At 39.4% G+C, this 20666-nt stretch overlaps 1 protein-coding gene across 4 annotated transcripts in view; it reads left to right on the plus strand.

Moving 5' to 3' along the window:
* Positions 1-20666, plus strand: part of LOC131352262 (dipeptidyl aminopeptidase-like protein 6) — a 269434-nt gene that overhangs the window by 246569 nt on the left and 2199 nt on the right. For all 4 annotated transcript variants that reach the window (XM_058388254.1, XM_058388261.1, XM_058388238.1 and 1 more), the window contains 9 exons: positions 5278-5325; positions 9120-9218; positions 9891-9960; positions 11753-11947; positions 12284-12338; positions 13137-13236; positions 14245-14303; positions 14673-14745; positions 14887-14960. In XM_058388254.1, the coding sequence (XP_058244237.1) occupies positions 5278-5325; positions 9120-9218; positions 9891-9960; positions 11753-11947; positions 12284-12338; positions 13137-13236; positions 14245-14303; positions 14673-14745; positions 14887-14960 (773 nt within the window). The remainder of the gene's footprint in view (positions 1-5277; positions 5326-9119; positions 9219-9890; positions 9961-11752; positions 11948-12283; positions 12339-13136; positions 13237-14244; positions 14304-14672; positions 14746-14886; positions 14961-20666) is intronic.

The raw sequence follows: 20666 nt of genomic DNA on the forward strand, positions 1-20666 counted from the left end.
CACTGATACACACACACACGCACTGATGTACACTCATACAATGATACACACTGATACACACACACACACACTAATACACACACTGATACACACACACACACTGATATACACTCACACACTGAAACACACACTGATACACACACACACGCACTGATATACACTCACACAATGAAACACACACTTATACACACACACAAATACACACACTGATACACACACTGATACACACACTGATATACACTCACACAATGATACACACACACAAATACACACAAATACACACACTGATACACACACACACACTGATACACACACACAAATACACACACACACACACACACTGATATACACTCACACACTGAAACACACTGATACACACACACACACAAATACACACACTGATACACACACACACACACAAATACACACACTGATACACACACACACGCACTGATATACACTCACACTCTGAAACACACACAGATACACGCACACACACACACAGATACACGCACACACACACACACACACACTGATACACACACACACACGCACTGATATACACTCACACAATGAAACACACACTTATACACACACACACAAATACACACAAATACACACACTGATACACACACACACACGCACTGATGTACACTCACACAATGATACACACACTTATACACACAAACACACAAATACACACACTTATACACACACACACACACAAATACACACACTGATACACACACACACGCACTGATGTACACTCACACAATGATACACAGACTTATACACACACACACACAAATACACACACTGATACACACACACACGCACTGATGTACACTCACACAATGATACACACTCTGATACACACACACACACTGATATACACTCACACAATAATGCACACACACACACAAATACACACAAATACACACACTGATACACACACACACACTGATATACACTCACACAATGAAACACACACTGATACACACATACACAAATACACACACACACACACACACACACTGATATACACTCACACACTGAAACACACACTGATACACACACTGATATACACTCACACAATGAAACACACTGATACACACACACACACACACACACACAAATACACACACTGATACACACACACAAACGCACTGATATACACTCACACACTGAAACACACACTGATATACACACACACACTGAAACACACATTTATACACACACACACTGATATACACTCACACACTGAAACACACACTGATACACACACACTGATACACACACACTGATATACACACACTGATATACACTCACACACTGAAACACACACTGATATACACACACACACTGAAACACACACTGATATACACACACACACTGATATACACTCACACACTGATATACACTCACACACTGAAACACACACTGATACACACACACACACACAAATACACAAACTGATACACACACACACACACGCACTGATATACACTCACACACTGAAACACACACTGATACACACACACACACACACAAATACACACACTGATACACACACACACACTGATATACACTCACACACTGATATACACACACACACACACACACACTGATATACACTCACACACTGATATACACTCACACACTGAAACACACACTGATACACACACACACACACTGATATACACTCACACACTGAAACACACACTGATATACACTCACACACTGAAACACACACTGATACACACACACACACACACTGATATACACTCACACACTGATATACACTCACACACTGAAACACACACTGATACACACACACACACACTGATATACACTCACACACTGAAACTGATATACACTCACACACTGAAACACACACTGATATACACTCACACACTCAAACACACACTGATACACACACACACACACTGATACACACACACACACACTGATATACACTCACACACTGAAACACACACTGATATACACTCACACACTGAAACACACACTGATACACACACACACACTGATATACACTCACACACTGATATACACTCACACACTGATATACACTCACACACTGAAACACACACTGATATACACTCACACACTCAAACACACACTGATACACACACACACTGATATACACTCACACACTGATATACACTCACACACTCAAACACACACTGATACACACACACACTGATATACACTCACACACTGAAACACACACTGATATACACTCACACACTGAAACACACACTGATACACACACACACACACTGATACACACACACACGCACTGATATACACTCACACACTGATATACACTCACACACTGAAACACACACTGATATACACTCACACACTGAAACACACACTGATACACACACACACAAATACACACACACGCACTGAAACACACACTGATACACACACACACACACACAAATACACACACACACGCACTGATATACACTCACACAATGAAACACACTCTGATACACACACACAAATACACACACTGATACACACACACACACACTGATACACACACAAATACACACACTGATACACACACAAATACACACACACACACACACGCACTGATATACACTCACACTCTGAAACACACACTGATACACACACACACACTGATATACACTCACACAATGATACACACACTGATACACACATACAAATACACGCACTGATATACACTCACACTCTGAAACAAACAGATACACGCACACACACACACTGATACACACACACACACACTGATACACATACACACACACACTGATACACACACACACACTGATACACACACACACGCACTGATATACACTCAAACTCTGAAACAAACAGATACACGCACACACACACACTGATACACACACACACACACACTGATACACACACACACACTGATATACACTCACACACTGATATACACTCACACACTGAAACACACACTGATATACACTCACACACTGAAACACACTGATACACACACACACACAAATACACACACACGCACTGATATACACTCACACACTGAAACACACACTGATACACACACACACACACACAAATACACACACACACGCACTGATATACACTCACACAATGAAACACACTCTGATACACACACACAAATACACACACTGATACACACACACACACACTGATACACACACAAATACACACACTGATACACACACACACACACAAATACACACACACACGCACTGATATACACTCACACTCTGAAACACACACTGATACACACACACACACTGATATACACTCACACAATGATACACACACTGATACACACACACAAATACACGCACTGATATACACTCACACTCTGAAACAAACAGATACACGCACACACACACACTGATACACACACACACACACTGATACACACACACACACTGATACACACACACACACACTGATACACACACACACACACACTGATATACACTCACACTCTGAAACACACACTGATACACACACACACTGATATACACTCACACACTGATACACACACACACACACATTGATATACACTCACACTCTGAAACACACACTGATACACACACACACTGATATACACTCACACACTGATACACACACACACACACACTGATATACACTCACACTCTGAAACACACACTGATACACACACACACACACTGATATACACTCACACTCTGAAACACACACTGATACACACACACACACTGATATACACTCACACTCTGAAACACACACTGATACACACACACACTGATATACACTCACACACTGATACACACACACACACACACTGATATACACTCACACTCTGAAACACACACTGATACACACACACACACTGATATACACTCACACTCTGAAACACACACTGATACACACACACACACACTGATACACAAATAGTGTTAGACAATAATATAAAATGCGTATTCATTATTATTATTATTATTATTATTATTATTATTATTATTATTATTATTATTATTGGTGTTGTTGTTGTTGGCCTTTACATTGTTCTTGGAGTTTTTCTTTGTAAATAAAGTGAAGCTTATTGAATTCTGTAAGACGTCTTAACAAAGTGACTCACAACAACAACAGCTGGATAGGTGTTACAAGCTCTGAATGACCCGCAGTGACCATCTCCAGCCATTAAACAAGGACAAAAACACTACACTGGAAAAAAGTGTTCACTTGCTGCCTAATATATCCCACCCACTGGGACTCCACTAGATCCCTGAAGGTGTGCCATGGTACCTGGCACCAAGATGTTAGCAGCAGATCAACTTACAGGACTTAAAGGATACTTTTGATAGATACTGACCACTGCAGACCGGGAACACCCCACAAGAGCTGCAGTTTTGGAGATGCTCTGATCCAGTGGTCTAGCCATCACAATTTGTCCCTTTTGGTCAAACTCGCTCAAATCCTTACACTTGTCCATTTTTCCTGCTTCTAACATCAACTTTGAGGACAAAATGTTGACTTGCTGCCTAATATATCCCACCCACTAACAGGTGCCATGATGAGGAGATACTCAGTCTGATTCACTTCACCGGTCAGTGGTCAGAGTGTTATACCTGATTGGTCTGTATTCATGCACTTATTCTAATTCATTAGTGTTTCTATAGCAACAGCGGTCCAGTGGTCTAGCCATCACAATTTGGCCCTTTTGGTCAAACTCAAAGCTCAAACCCTTACACTTGTCCATTTTTCCTGCTTCTAACATCAACTTTGAGGATGGTTCTTTTAAGTTTTTTTCCTGTATTTTCATATTTATCAAATAGATTTTTTATATTTTTGTATTTTTTTTTTCATACACATTATATTACGTACAAAAACCTTCATTCAAAGTGCCGTGGATTTTCCTGAAATTTTATAATTAAAATAATCTTAAATATAATTTGTAAATATAATTCATTAAAAATAATTCCTCACACTTGTATTAATCTGGATTTATTCATCTAATGAAAAGTCTTTTTTTATGTATTTATTTATGTAATGAAAAATGAAAATTTTTTACCCAATGTTTATTTTATGTCTTTTATCTGGAGTTTTTGATGTAAACATTTTCAGAAAGGCTGCCAATAATTCTAGCACTGACCAGAAACTGTACCAGTTTTTTAGATTTAAAGCTTCAATAAACTTAGGAAGAAAATAAAAAGAATAAAAAATAAATAATCTGTTGTTTTCGGTGTCATGTTTTAGGGCCCGGAGTCCCGTTTGTGTCGGTCTACAGCACCCAGGAGCGACAGAGTGAGTACTGTGTGTGTGTGTGTGTGTGTGTGTGTGTGTGTGTACACACAGCTGCAGATCCAGCACATCCTCATCTTGCATGCAGTCCATGCCGCTCGTCTCTCTGCAGGCGTCTGAGTGGAATTATATGAGGATGGATTTGAGCAGAGAGCACTCACAGCTGATTGGATTACTGAAGAACTCTCTGTGCGCGCACTGAAATATGACCTCTTTGTGTAAGAGTGTTATAATTTAGTTATTTATCAAAAAAGCACCTTGTCAAATCGCAGGCTGTGGAGAGGTGACGTCGAGAGGTTTTTTAAAAAAGTCACTGTGAGGTGCTTCAGGTGGAAACCAGCACAAGAGAAAACTCAGAATACAGAGTTTGTTTTCTTTCTGGAACTGCTGTAATAAATAAATAAAAAACAATTGCAGAAGTTTTTCACAGAGTTAATCACAGTATCAGTATCGTTGGAGAGAAGTTCAGTGAAATTGATCTGACTTTTGTTAATCTAGACCAGATCTTCCCAAACTTCAGAGGGGTAAGGCCCCCCAAATACATATCAAAAGCTCCACGCCCCCCCCCCAACCTCTTTGTTTAAAAAATACAGTATACTGATTAATAGTATAAAGATATATTTATACATATATTTGTATATTAGATATATTTAATAAAGCAGATTGTCTCTTTGCACAAACTTATCAACACTTATTAACCAGTTTGTAAGAATTTCATGTGAATTATGAGAACTACCATAAAATGTAATATTTTTATATGCTGGTGAAAATAAGATGATGTAAACATTCTTTACAAATATATTTAAATCTTTAACACTACATACTGTCTGCATACTATTTACAATTATATTGAATCAAAGTGTGTAACAGAAGCTTTTTATATTCTATTCTAAAATATTTTAATTATTTTAATATTTTGATTTAGCCTAGCTAAATCTATAGCTTAAAATTTTGATTTAGCCTAGCTACTGTGGCCCACAGTTTGGGAAGCACTGATCTAGAAGAATTGTTCATTTGATTTGTCCAAGAAAACATTAACACACAAGTAGCAGACCTTTTATTCCCAATTTAGTCCAGTACAGAATTGGTACATGACTGATATATAAAGTAGAAAGACTCTAAAACTATGTATAGATTCAGGAAACTGTGATATAATAAACTTATCAGTCTGGAAGAACATTATTGTGGCAGAAGATCGAGGCGATACACATCACTCAGGATGACTGAATAAAGTCTGGGAAATAATTTTTCCCTTTGTTTAGCTTAGTGATAAACATCTGAAGTGTGATTAAAGTGGTTTCCTGTTCAGACCTGGCATGCATCAAGCTCCAATCAGAGCCATTATGGATGATGTGATTGTCACAACATCAGTGCTGGGATGCCAGAGGCTCCTCCAAAAAGGCTGAAAAGGTTCTTTACATGAGGAGGAGTTTCAAACCTGCCAAGTCCATGCCCGTGGTCCAGAGGAAGGATATCAGAGTGTCTGATCATCTCCACTTCTCTTTGAGAAGAGTCCAAATGCTATCTGTGTCTGAGAAGCTGGTGAAGTGCCTGGGGAAGATCTTCGACTGAATCCTGAGAGACACCGCGGCGGTCCAGGCAACTCAGCCTTGACTAACAGCAGTGGATCATGCAAGACTTCCTGGATTTATCTGCACAGTGTCCTGCCAAGACTTCTCTGGCCATTGCTGATATATGAAGGTCCAGTGACCCTTGTTGAAGGCTTTGAGCAAGAAATCATCCATTCTTTTGCAGGTGGCTGAGCCTCATAAAAAAGCTGCAGCTTACGTTCAATGTCCTGACAGAGGAATTTAAGCTCACCAGAGCTGGATAGATAAGCTGGGCTTGGTATCTACACAAGTTCCTCACAACAACAAAGCAGGGAAAAAGAGTGAAAGATAGAGAGAGTGGTCAAGGAGAGATCTATGCAGAGGTGGGAGATGAATGTTGCATTATAACATTGGCTATGTCCAAACAGGGAGCTTAGACTGCCTATAAGATCATCTGAGCAGAGCATTGGAAGTCAGAACCTGCTGAACTCATGTTTCTGACCTGGGCAGTGTATGATGTCCTCAAAATCCCATCCAACCTGCATTTTTTGGGTCTAGGCAAGACCCCACCAAGTCTTGGGAGAGTGGAGGTGCAGGTGGTGCTATGAGCAGTTTCTGAAGATTGCAACTGACACCATCTACACTGGAATCCAACTGAGCAAACATCAGCTCCCAACACATTGCATCACTTTTGTTAAGACATCAACGAGGATGTTAGCCTCAGCTCGTGACTGGAAGCTGAAGTTTGAGCTCAGGAAGCAATTGAATTTCCAGATGTCGTTGCAAGGAGAACAGACAGGTTCTGACTGATTTAAGCACATGCTTCTGTTGGAACCCACTGTCTCTTGGGAAGACTTATAGATGAGGCTATGAGAGTAAGAAGGCCAAATATCTCAAACTGGTATGGGGATGTTGAAAGCAACAAATGACCTGCTCCTATTGAGGTGGTGTTTACAGGAGTTTTTAGATCAAACACTCTATATCAGAGGGTTGCAGAAAAGAAGAGCCATCAGGAACATGAGTGAAGCTGTAGAAAAAGTGTCAATGTGGCTAGGGTTCAAGATCAGTGTAGATCTTGGCTGCATTGAACACGAGCTGAAGACTGATCACATTCACCTGGGTTGCTCTGGTGACCCGCTGATGATTATGGGTTCATAACAGATGATGTGTCCAAGTCTCATCGTCTGGTGTTTCAGGAAACTATTGTCAGAATAGCAGAATAAATACAGAATAACAAACAATGGTGCACCAGTTTGAGATGAATTTGCATGCAAACACACACCATGTTCTGGGAGATTGGCTGTGTGTGTGTGTGTGTGTGTGTGATATCTGCTTGTGCTCCGATAACCGCATTTAAAGTCCAAATTCTTTCACACTGCGTAGGTTTAATTGTAATTTATTGTTGTACGGCTCTTATGAATTCAGCGACTTCCTCTGTGATTAGCATGATAATGTTAGCGTTCTGCTCTATTCACATCCTCATGCTATCAGCAGTAACAGCCCTCGCTGTTTTTTTCCTCCCCGCACTTATCTCAGTTGATACACGTTCCTGTAAACAAACCGCAAATTACATTCGGGTTTCTGTACACTGAGCGCTTAATCCAGTGAGATGTTTACAGAGAGCTGAGGATGAAGACCGGTTTGAGGTTGAAGCTTCTGTAGTGTTAGTTACACTGAACACCATTAGTGAACTTCATTACTAATGAATGAACATGAGGTGGAATGAAACGAGTTAGTTCCTATTGTCACTTACATTATAGCAGCTAAAAACAGGCTTTCCTTCACCAGTCTCTCTTTATTCTCTCTTTTCAAGTTAATAAGAGAAAAATCTCAGCTTGTCACTTTACTGAGAAACCGCAAAAATGTATAAAATCTTCTGTCCTGAATATGTGGAAGATTTTTAAGTTACAGCTTCACCTCTGACACTGGAGACTCCTTAATTCATCTGAATCTTAATGAAATCATTCCCTACACACTTATTCATTGTTTAACATGCAGAACTCATGATATTGGAGAGAAGATGCTAATTCTAAAGTTGCTAAAGTTCTTAGCAGGTTTTTAGCATGTGTTAAAACCTTTTTTATTACCAGTTTAAAACGTTAATAAAATTATTCATTAGTATAAAAATACAACAGATTATTAATTTCAAATATCTTCTATATTAATATATTGTTTGATCTTGTAATGAAGTGGTTTTTATGAACATTACTGTAAAGGTTCAAGTTTTTTGTGTGTGTTTTCCTACAGAGCTGCTAGACATCGAGCTGAACCTCAAGCTCCAGCGCACCGTGGACTCCATGCAGATGCCCAAAGTGGAGTACCGAGAGATAGATGTTGAGGATTACGGTAGGTAGATAGACTCATTCTTCATCATAAACAGCCAGGAAATGTGATTTACAAACACGTGTCAACGTGATAACACCTACATCTGATTTACTCACAGGTCGCATGCCGGGTGTGTGGAGTAAAATAACACGTCATTTCAGATTCACACCTTTCACTTAACATGCAAAGTCATTTCACTTATTGCCTACAGTGTGATTTACTGCAGCCTGAAAAGTGGCATGTGTGTAAATCAGTAGGACTGAAGGCCCAGTAATGAATTTACTCTTCAACAATAAAGTTCTTCAACAATAAAGTCACACATATTTAATATTACGACTTCATTTTTCTAAACTGAACTCAGTTTCCGGTCCACTGCACTTGTCATGATGTGTATTTGGCATTCGTGTCACATTTTACACAGTTTCATGATGCATTTCATTAACGACTTGCTGCTATTCCTGACATGTTTGTAATTGAAATGATTCACATGGATATGCATGAGTTCCGCATGTGACACAATTCATTATTTATATGATTAATATTCACCCATCACACACACACTAATCAAAATACAGGAAAAAATTAGCCTTGCTTTTGTTAGCTTCCTTTGATACGTTTATTTAGCTGATGGTTGTTAATGTTAATTAATCTGTTTGACATTGTTAATTCATTAATTTTGTTGTTGTTGTTTAGTGTTGACGTTGCAGATCCTGAAACCTGCCAGCTTTGTAGATACAGCACACTATCCTCTACTGCTGCTCGTGTGAGTCTCACCACCACTGAGGTCCTGGGAATGATATTGAATTAGCTAAAAACAAATTGTTGCAGAATCACATATACAAGAATTTAGGTGGTTTTTATACATCAAATGTTATTGTTTTCATTGGTTTCTTGTTGTTGTTGTTGTTGTTGAATTTGTTTTAATGCCACATATTTCATTCATATGGTAGTACATACAGCCTTCTGAGGGGTCAGAGGTTCAAACTGAGGAATTTTAGTAGTTGTGCCTTGTTATTTATTTATTTATTTATTTATTTATTCATTCATTCATTCATTCATTCATTCATTCATTCATTCATTTATTTATTTATACATTGATATGCCTGGTCTTTTTTTTTTTAGCAGAACTCTCCTGCAGTAAATGCACTAAAAGCAGGACTGCACTGGTAAATTCTTGAAGGACAAATTGTAGATTAATTCTCTATAACAGCCTTATAGTAACAGCTTTATAGTAGCAATTCTATAATAACAGCTCTATAGTAGCAGCTTTATTTAAAAAGCTCTATAACAAGAGTCTTCTAGTAACAGCTCTATACTTACAGCTTTATAATAAGAGCTGTCTCCAGATAGATGGGGGGTATCTATCTATCTAGCTCTAGTAACAGCTCTATAGTAGCTGCTCTATAATAACAGCTCTATAGTAGCTGCTCTATAATAACAGCTCTATAGTAGCTGCTCTATAATAACAGCTCTATTGTAGCTGCTCTATAATAACAGCTCTATAGTAGCTGCTCTATAATAACAGCTCTATAGTAGCTGCTCTATAATAACAGCTCTATAGTAGCTGCTCTATAATAACAGCTCTATAGTAGCTGCTCTATACTAACAGCTCTATAGTAGCTGCTCTATAATAACAGCTCTATAGTAGCTGCTCTGTAATAACAGCTCTATAGTAGCTGCTCTATACTAACAGCTCTATAGTAGCTGCTCTATAATAACAGCTCTATAGTAGCTGCTCTGTAATAACAGCTCTATAGTAGCTGCTCTATACTAACAGCTCTATAGTAGCTGCTCTATAATAACAGCCATATAGTAGCTGCTCTGTAATAACAGCTCTATAGTAGCTGCTCTATACTAACAGCTCTATAGTAGCTGCTCTATAATAACAGCTCTATAGTAGCTGCTCTATAATAACAGCTCTATAGTAGCTGCTCTATACTAACAGCTCTATAGTAGCTGCTCTATAATAACAGCTCTATAGTAGCTGCTCTGTAATAACAGCTCTATTGTAGCTGCTCTATAATAACAGCTCTATAGTAGCTGCTCTATAATAACAGCTCTATAGTAGCTGCTCTGTAATAACAGCTCTATTGTAGCTGCTCTATAATAACAGCTCTATAGTAGCTGCTCTATAATAACAGCTCTATAGTAGCTGCTCTATAATAACAGCTCTATAGTAACAGCTCTACACTAACAGCTCTACAGTAACAGCTCTATAGTAACTGCTCTATGGTAATTTTTGGTATTGTGAAGTTTTCAGTAATTTATTTAAGACTTATGGAAGGCATGAGAACATGAGCAGGAACTTGCTTCATGGACGTTCTACACTATTAAATATAACTATAATGTGTAAAAGTTGGTCATTTAAACAATTGTATCACATCACCCCATCATGGATTATTTTTCTACACAAGCATGCCTTGTTGTACCTTTCACCATAGATCATCTTGAGTCAAAATGAATACAAATGCAGCAGCTCTTAAGCAACAGTTTGGGATATAATTGTCTGTCTGTCTCTCTGTCTGTCTGGATGTCTTTTTTTCTGTCTCTCTCAGTGATGGTACTCCAGGAAGTCAGTCTGTGTCTGAGCGGTTTCAGGTGGACTGGGCCTCTGTGTTGGTCAGCAGCTTTGGTGTGATTGTTGTGCAGTGTGATGGGCGTGGCAGCGGCTTTCAGGGCACTAACCTTCTCCACACAGTTCATCGCAGACTGGGCAGGCTCGAGGAGGAGGACCAGCTGAGGGCTCTCAGGTACAGCACTGGGAGAATACAGACAGCCTTAATACACTCGACTACTACTACTAATAATAATAATGATAATAATAATAATAATAATAATAATAATAATAATAATAATAATAACAATAATAATAGACTCTTTTCATTGAGTAGCTCAAAATTCTGTACAATCAAATAGAAAGTAATTCAATGCCCATTTTCAAAGAAACCTGAACATTGGTGTGTTGTGTCTGTGTGATTTCTAGAAAGTTCTTCCTCTGTTTACTCTGATTCTTTCTGCATTCTGATTAATTTAAGGTCGGTGTGTGTAGGTTCAATACATTTCCTCTTCTCTGATTTTTTTCTCAGCATGATAGCAAAGGAGCCATACATCGACACAACCAGGATTGGAGCCTTTGGACAGGTCAGAATTCTCACTGCTGTCTGTCTAGCTTCTTTATGCTGCACAGGTCACTAAAATATAAACATGGGAAAAAGGGACAACAAGAATTCCTGGAGACTTACTTAAGCCTGCATATCTTTTCAAGCTTAACTTCTAAAATAATTGATGTTATTAGCCCAAATTAGACATTAGCTGTATTAGCATTAAAGCTTTGGAAGCTGATATGTTGAACAGAGTGTAAAGATGAGGAAGAATAATATTAAAGATAAAGAGATATCTAGGTTTATTCAAGAGAATATTGACAAAAATTGAGAAATTTGGTCAGTGGAGATGTTAGTGGAAAAGCAGTTTTTCGATACATTGTGCATCTGCTTCCTTGACTGACCTCAGGTTTAATAAAGTAGAGCTTTAAGAGCTGAACTGTATGTGTTCGAGCTGGTAAAGCTTTGAACTACTTGGGTTTCCAGGATGGAGTTAGAAAACGCCTGTGGAATACTAGAGACTTTTCCCAGCTTCAAAGTGCTGGAGCTCTGAGTGAAAAAAAAACCTGAGCCATGTGATGATGGAGAGAGAGAGCAAGACTTTATTTGTCACAAATACTTTACAACACAGTGGAATTTTTTTCTTTACTTGCTTGTTAGGAACCCGGAGTCAGAACACAGGGTCGGCTGTGACACATCACTCCTGGGGCAGAGATGGGTTAAGAGCCTTGCTCAACAGGGGCAGCTTGCCAAAATCCCCTGACCTTCTGATCAGAAACTCAGAGCCTTCACCACTGAGTCAGCACTTCTGATGTTCTGTGTGTTGTGTGTGTTACAGGTGTATGGTGGATACATCACCAGCATCCTGCTCAGCTCTGAGGCCTCCATGCTCAAGTGTGGTGCTGTCTTCTCACCCATCACAGACTTCCAGCTTTATGGTACAGCAGCAGTAACTGCATCCAGACAGTTGTATTTAGAGTAAAAGTTATAACAATATTTACATGGGAAAGGTTAGTCATACTGGGGGCATTTTTGCATGATAGTTAGCATGTTTGCCTTACATATCTAGTTCAGGGCTTTCAATTCTCACCCTCCCCCTGCGTGTATGGAGTTTCCATGTTCTCCCCATATGCTTCATGGTTTTCTCCAGGTTCTCCGGTTTCCTTCCTCAGTCCAGACATGTGTTTTAGGTGACTGCCACCCCTAATTTGTCCATAATGTGTAAGTGTGTGTGATTTTTCCCTGTCTGGGGTATCCCCGTCTCATGCCCCAAGTCCCCTTATGTAGGCACCAGATTCCTCATGGTGTCGGAGATGGATAGGTAGAAGTTCCTCGTATTCAGGAACGGGTTACTCAGCTGCTTAAAGGAGAAGTTCACTTCCAGAACAAAATTTTACAAATAATTTCCTCACCCCCTTGTCATGCAAGATGTTCATATCTTTCTTCAGTTGTAAGAAATTGTTTTTTAAGGATTTTTTCTCCATATAGTGGACTTCAATGGTGCCCATGAGTCTGAACTTCCAAAATGCAGTTTAAATGCAGCTTCAAAGATCTCTAAATGATCCCAGCCCAGGAAGAAGGCTCATATCTAGCCAAACCATCGCTCATTTTTTTTAGAAAAATAAAAAATTGTATACTTCCTTAACCACAAAATCTCATATAGCACTAGCTCTGGGATACGCATCTGTGACGCTACGTACTATGTAATCACGTCGGAAGGTCACACGTGACGTAGGTGGAACTACAGACCCAGTGTTTCTTTGTGTGGAGAAGGAGCATCAACACGCATCCCAGACCTAGGGCTAGATGATAAACAAGTGAGAATGGCGAAGATGGCGAATGTTGATGGAACAGCACTAATTATAATTATCACATTAGTTAATGGTTTAATTGATCAATATACAGATACGAACCTTAAAAAATAAAAATACATTTCTGTTTTTCAGCGTCTGCCTTTTCAGAACGGTATCTGGGCGTCTCAAAAACAGACAGACGAGCATATGAGGTACGTTATCTTCAGCACGAATTTTAGAATGACCTTCAATATTGTTGTCTCCCTTCATGAATTCATTCATATACAGACCACATGTTTGTACATCAGGAAAATGGGACATGGTTAAAAGCAGCGACAACAACGAGTTCCTGAGGAATGACAAAACATTTTTAGAATGATGTAAAGACATAAAAAAAAAATTTCTTTAAAGAAAATGTTATGCAGAAAAAGGTGAAAATGAGACAGATTGTTTTTTGTTAGGTTGTGATTTTAATGAATGTATAAAAACAATTAAGGCTTATTTTTATTATAAAGATTGCCAATAAGACCAGAGTGCACTGTATGTGTTGTTTATTATTGTTGTCCACAAATCTTCCACAGATGACCAATCTTGCATATCGAGCCTCTCAGTTTGTTGATAAGAAGTTTTTGATCATTCATCCGACTGCAGATGGTGAGGATATCTCTCACTCCATCCAGATTTGAACATTTATCTGCCATTTTAATGCTTCCCTCCCAACCAGTGCTTAATAAAGCTAATACTTTGGACAAAAGCATCAGCTAAATGGAAATGTTTTCTTGTTTTGCTTTGCAGAAAAAGTCCATTTTCAGCACACGGCCAAATTTATCTCCAGGTTAATCAGTGAGAAGGGAAACTACAGTCTACAGGTAATACACCACCTGAGTCTGTGAAGGTATCTACAGAAAAGACCTCATTAATTCCGAGTAACGACGTGCAGGATGTCCCTGGTGAGAGGATTTTGTTCCTGTTGGTTAACTGAAAAGCTGCAAAACAGTGAAGAAAATAAGAAAACACAGCATACGTATTCATTAACAGGAAAACATCATCGGATCCTGTGGAGTTTTATATCCAATATTTTCAAAAACCTTTAATTTGACACTCAATCTTCTCTAACGTATTTCTTCATAAAGGGATTTTTCCTTTTCAACAAATGTGACTTATTTATTCAAATGAGGCTCCGTATAATTAAATATGCACACATTTGCATTCTTAATCAAAGGTTTTTTGATGTTTGAATTAAGTTATTTATTTCACTGTGCCGCTTGAAGACTTTTCCAGCGTTTATTAGAAAATCTTTGTTGTTAAATCAAGAAAGTTCCACACTGTTATAAAAATTAATTTTATTGGTGCAAATGCAAATCCAACATCAATCCACATTTTTATAAATATAAATATCTGAATATATTAGGAGAAAAGCTGTTGATTGATCTGAACTGAAGGCTCTAGGGAAGGAGGAGGAGAAGAAGAAGAAGAAGAAGAAGAAGAAGAAGAAGAAGAAGAAGAAGAAGAAGAAGAAGGGATTTTTGGGGAGGTGATGGTAACAGCATGAGGAGAATATAAAAGGAGCTGAAGGTTAAAGACGGAGAGCGTAAAGAGGACTACAGAAGGAAAACTGAGAATAAAATAGAGGGGAAAAAGTGTGGAAAGGGATGAAGGAAATCTCAGGCTCTGATCTGACCTGCAGCCAGTCAGACGTTTGGCAAGAGCAGACCTGCTGAATCTCTTCTTCACTATTTCTTCTAATAACGGTCCATCAGCTACACACCCTTGACTGCATCTCACCTCCTCACCTTCTACCCTAAATCTGCCCATCACGCCTAAGCAGGTGAGGAGGAAATGACCAAATTTTCATGCAGGAAAATCATCAGGCCTTGATGCTACAGTACAGATCCTGCAGTACCTCCAGATCAGAGATGTCCAGTCCTATCCATAAAGGTCTGGTGTGGTGCCGATTTTCATTCGAACTGAGCAGAAGCCACACCCGGGTCTACTGAAAGCCAAGATCAGTTGATTAAACAGGTGAAATCAGGTGTAGCTTCTGCTTGATTGGAATGCCACACCAGCCCTTTGTCGATGGACATCCCTGATCTAGAGTCTGAAACAGGACAGTTCCATCACTTTGGAGGACATCCTGCCTTGTTCAGGTGCCCAAGAAGGAGAATCCAAGGAAGCTGATTGACCACAGACCTGTAGTGCTGTCATCACACCAGGTGAAGTCTCTCAAAAAGTCTTGATTTAAGTCATATCAAGACACACAGCATTGGACAGATTGCTGACCACTCGCCTGTGGGGGGATGAGATGCTGTGATCTTTTCAAGAAAGTGAGACTGGACCAAAACAAAAACACTGATAAACATTTTTCTTTGGCATTATCTCTTTTCTAGATCTGAAAAATGGCCAGAATTGCCTCAAAAGCAATTTCACTGAGCTAAAAAGATTATATCCAGTACTTTATCCTCATTCTTATATAGTTTCTATAAGATGAACAGGGTTGAGTTTTTAATTTTAAATGCATGACTATTAACAAAAAAATGTACTTAACTAACATCCATGCTAACACACGTGATATTCAGGATGTTTTAATTATTTGTCTTGGTTTCTCAGTGCTATAAATTCTGCATGTTGTTATTTATATGTCGTTTAAATGATTTATCCTTTTCCACATGCAGAGACGTTGCTCTGAAGGACACTTTACCTGGGTTTGAGACATCTTTTATCTTAAATTTACAGAAATGTTTTTTTTAATGTAACATCAGTAGGACAGAGTCGCCCAAAAGGTCTCAGTCTTCCTCGCTTGTTGAAAGTTGAATCACTAATTAAGCTCAGATTTTCTACAAGAAGGTTATGACCGTTTCTGTTTGAGACGGTTCTCCACGGCTAATAGCATGCTAATGAGGAGGACCGTGTCATGTAGGTCATGGTGTAGGTCATGAGTGTAGAAAAACAGGAGTGTCGTGTAGGTCATGGTGTTGAACAACAACTGAGAGCTGACAAGCCGAGTACTCCAGCCTTCTGACAGTGCCTTATTAATCTGGATCATTTTATAGCATACAATTTATCCCTCTGTGTGTTTCTGATAAATCAATTGACTTTAATGAAACAGAATTTCAACCATGCCACTCCATGCCACATGCCACTCCATTTTACCTTAAAATATTATAATGATTTTATTTTATTTTTTATTTAATGATATTATAATAATTATTATTAAATAATTAAAGTTGCAATTATTTTTATTTTATAATTAAAGTTTATTCACTCAGAATAGCTTTGCATATATCTCATACAGCCAATAAGCATTGTTGGACATTGGTCTTAGCTGGATAAATGATAATTTACTGACATTTCAACTCCCTCCGGAAATTGCTAAAACACCACAGATCTCCGCTCCAGCTCACCTGGTAGAGAGAGCACAGCGCCAGCGCCAGGAGCGTAAACAAAAACGTGGGAAGTGCAGCATTAGAGCGAGGCTAAAGCTAAGCCCTCATCGAATATCGCTCCCAAGCATCTGTACGATCTCTGGTGAATAAAATGGACGAACTGCGCACTATGGATAACAACACAAAAATGGATCAAGGAATGTAATGTGATGATTTTTACGGAAACGTGGCTTTCCACACAGACAGACCGGCAATGAACTCTGGTACACGCAAGGGTGGAGGTCTGTGTATTTATGTTAATAAATCATGGTCCACAGACTCGACTGTAATTGAAAGTCATTGCTCAGCTCATCTGGAGTATTTGATGATTAAATGCAGACCCTTTTATCTACCAAGAGAATTCTCAGCCATTGTTGTGACTGCAGCATACATCCCTCCGGTTGCTAATTCTAAGGCTGCTATGGAAGAACTGCATGCAGCTATCAGCAAGCAACAGGCTGCACATGCCGGTGGAACTATTATTGTTCCTGGGGACTTCACCCACTCTAACTTTAGATCTGTACGCCCCAAATTTCATCAGCATGTTTCCTGCGCTACTAGAGTGGACAACACACTGGACCATGTTTACACCAACATTACTGAGGCATACAGGGCCATTTCCCTCCCCCACTTGGGTCAGTCTGATCACCTCTCTTTGTTTATGCTACCCAAATACACACCACTCATCAAACGTGTGAAACTATCAGTGAAGAAGGTGAAGGGATGGCCGGAGAGGGGCATTTCCTCACTACAGCAACAGCTACAAGACACTGACTGGAGCATGTTTGCCTCACAGGCCACCTCAGACACACATACAGGCATCAAAGAAATAGAAATAGGCTTTATTTGTCACATATACATTACAGCAGAGTGAAATTCTTTCTTCACATATCCCATCCTTGGAGGTTGGGGTCAGAGCGCAGGGTCAGCCATGATACAGCACCCCTGGAGCAGAGAGGGTTAAGGGCCTTGCTCAAGGGCCCAACAGTGGCAACTTGGTGGTGCTGGGGCTTGAACCCAGAGCCTTAACCACTTGAGCCACCACTGCCCTCCAACATCTAAACATCATTTGTACTGGACCATATCAACTGTCAAACATGTAAAACACTTTCCTAATCAGAAGCCATGGATGAACTCTAAGATCCGCCTCTTGCTGAAAGCAAGAGATGCTGCTTTTAAATCCAGCAATGCAGAGGACTACAGCAGAGCCAGGGCCAACCTGAAAAGGGGCATTAGGAAAGACAAGCATGCACATAAACTGCACATCGAGGAGCACTTCCACTGCAACTCCAACCCCGGATGCATGTATGGAAAGGCATCCAGACCATCACTGACCACAAACCTACAATGCAGTCTCTAGACGAGCTCAACCACTTCTTTGCTCGCTTCGACCAAGGCGTCATACACATCAGGAATGATGACTCCTCTATGGCTGATCCTCCAATATCACTCTCCACAACAGAGGTACACTCAGCACTGAGCAGAGTAGATCCACGTAAGTCAGCTGGCCCTGATGGCATACCCGGACGTGTGCTCAGGAGTTGAGCTGACCAACTGGCGCAAGTCTTCACTGACATTTTCAACCTGTCACTGGCCCAGGCCACTGTTCCCACATGTCTGAAGACTACAACAATCATACCAGTGCCCAAGCATTCTTCTGTGAACTGTCTGAACAATTTCCACCCTGTTGCACTCACCCCCATTGTTATGAAGTGCTTTGAGAAGCTGGTTCTAAGGCACCTCATAGCATGTCTCCCACCTACACTGGACCTACACCAGTTTGCCTATAGCCCAAATAGGTCAACAGCAGATGCTATTTCCACTGCTGTTCATCTAGCTTTCACCCACCTGGACAATAACAATACATACATTCGGATGTTTATTCATTGACTTCAGCTCTGCTTTTATTACAGTCGTCCCTAGTAAACTGATCACTAAGCTCAGTGACCTGGATATCTGCACATCCACTTGCAGCTGGATTATGGACTTTTTAACAAATCATCCTCAGTCTGTAAGGTTGGGTAATCACATATCCTCAACTGCACAGTGTGGTACGGCAGCTCCACAGTGTGTGAAAAGAAATCACTGGGTTGTGAAAACCACCCAATGCATCATCTGCACCCAACTACCTGCCATTGAGTCTCTTCACCACAGTTCATGTCTGCGCAGAGCACACAAAATCATCAAGGACTCCTTCCACCCAAGTCATAAACTGTTCAACCTCCTTCCTTACAGGAGGAGATACAGGTCCATCCGCACCAGAACCAGCAGGTTTAGGGCCAGTTTTTTATCTAATGAACTCTACACTACACCGCTAGATCACTCCACCTTGGATGACCTCCATTATCACCTTACCACCTTGCAGTTCTGCTCCACCCAAGACATTCTGCTCTAATATAATTATATTTTCTCTGTGTAATATAATTATAATGTACATATTGTCCACTTGTCCACTAGATTACACCTAGTTTATCTATCTGTCTATCTACTTAGATATATTTATATATACTATATTCATATATACTATATACTATCAGTATACACACTGTATATTATTTCTGTTACTGCTGTACATACAATGTACATAATGCACACATTTTTTGCACAATTTATAATTATACCTGACACTTTATCTGCAGTAAATACAACTTCTCACACATACTTCTCTATGCACACTCTGACATAGCCTTATTTATTTATGTACATATTTACATATTTATCTCCACTTGTTCATTTGCACAATTTCTATTATTTGCACTTCTGATAGATGCTAAACAGCATTTCGTTGCTATGTAGCTGTACTCTGCAATGACAAAAACATTGTATCTTTCTATCTATCTGTCTTTAACATCAGATTATTTGTGCATTACTGTAAAACTCCATTTTTATCTAATGCTTAGAATCATAATTTTGAAAAGTTAACATTTTATTTCTTTTTAGTTTCCTCTCCACACCAAATATTCCAGGAATTGTCTGAAAAAGTAAAATAAGTGATATCGTGATATTGACTAATGATTTAACAGCCACTTAAAAGTGCAATCCTGTTACCCAAATGATAGCTCAAAATATGAAAAAAATACATTTTCAGTAAATGATTAGAATCCTGCAATCAAACTCATTAGCATGGATGCTAGTAAACCAGAGTCATTTGTG

The sequence above is a fragment of the Hemibagrus wyckioides genome, linkage group LG01 (genome assembly GCF_019097595.1).
Source record: "Hemibagrus wyckioides isolate EC202008001 linkage group LG01, SWU_Hwy_1.0, whole genome shotgun sequence".
Lineage (NCBI taxonomy): Eukaryota > Metazoa > Chordata > Actinopteri > Siluriformes > Bagridae > Hemibagrus > Hemibagrus wyckioides.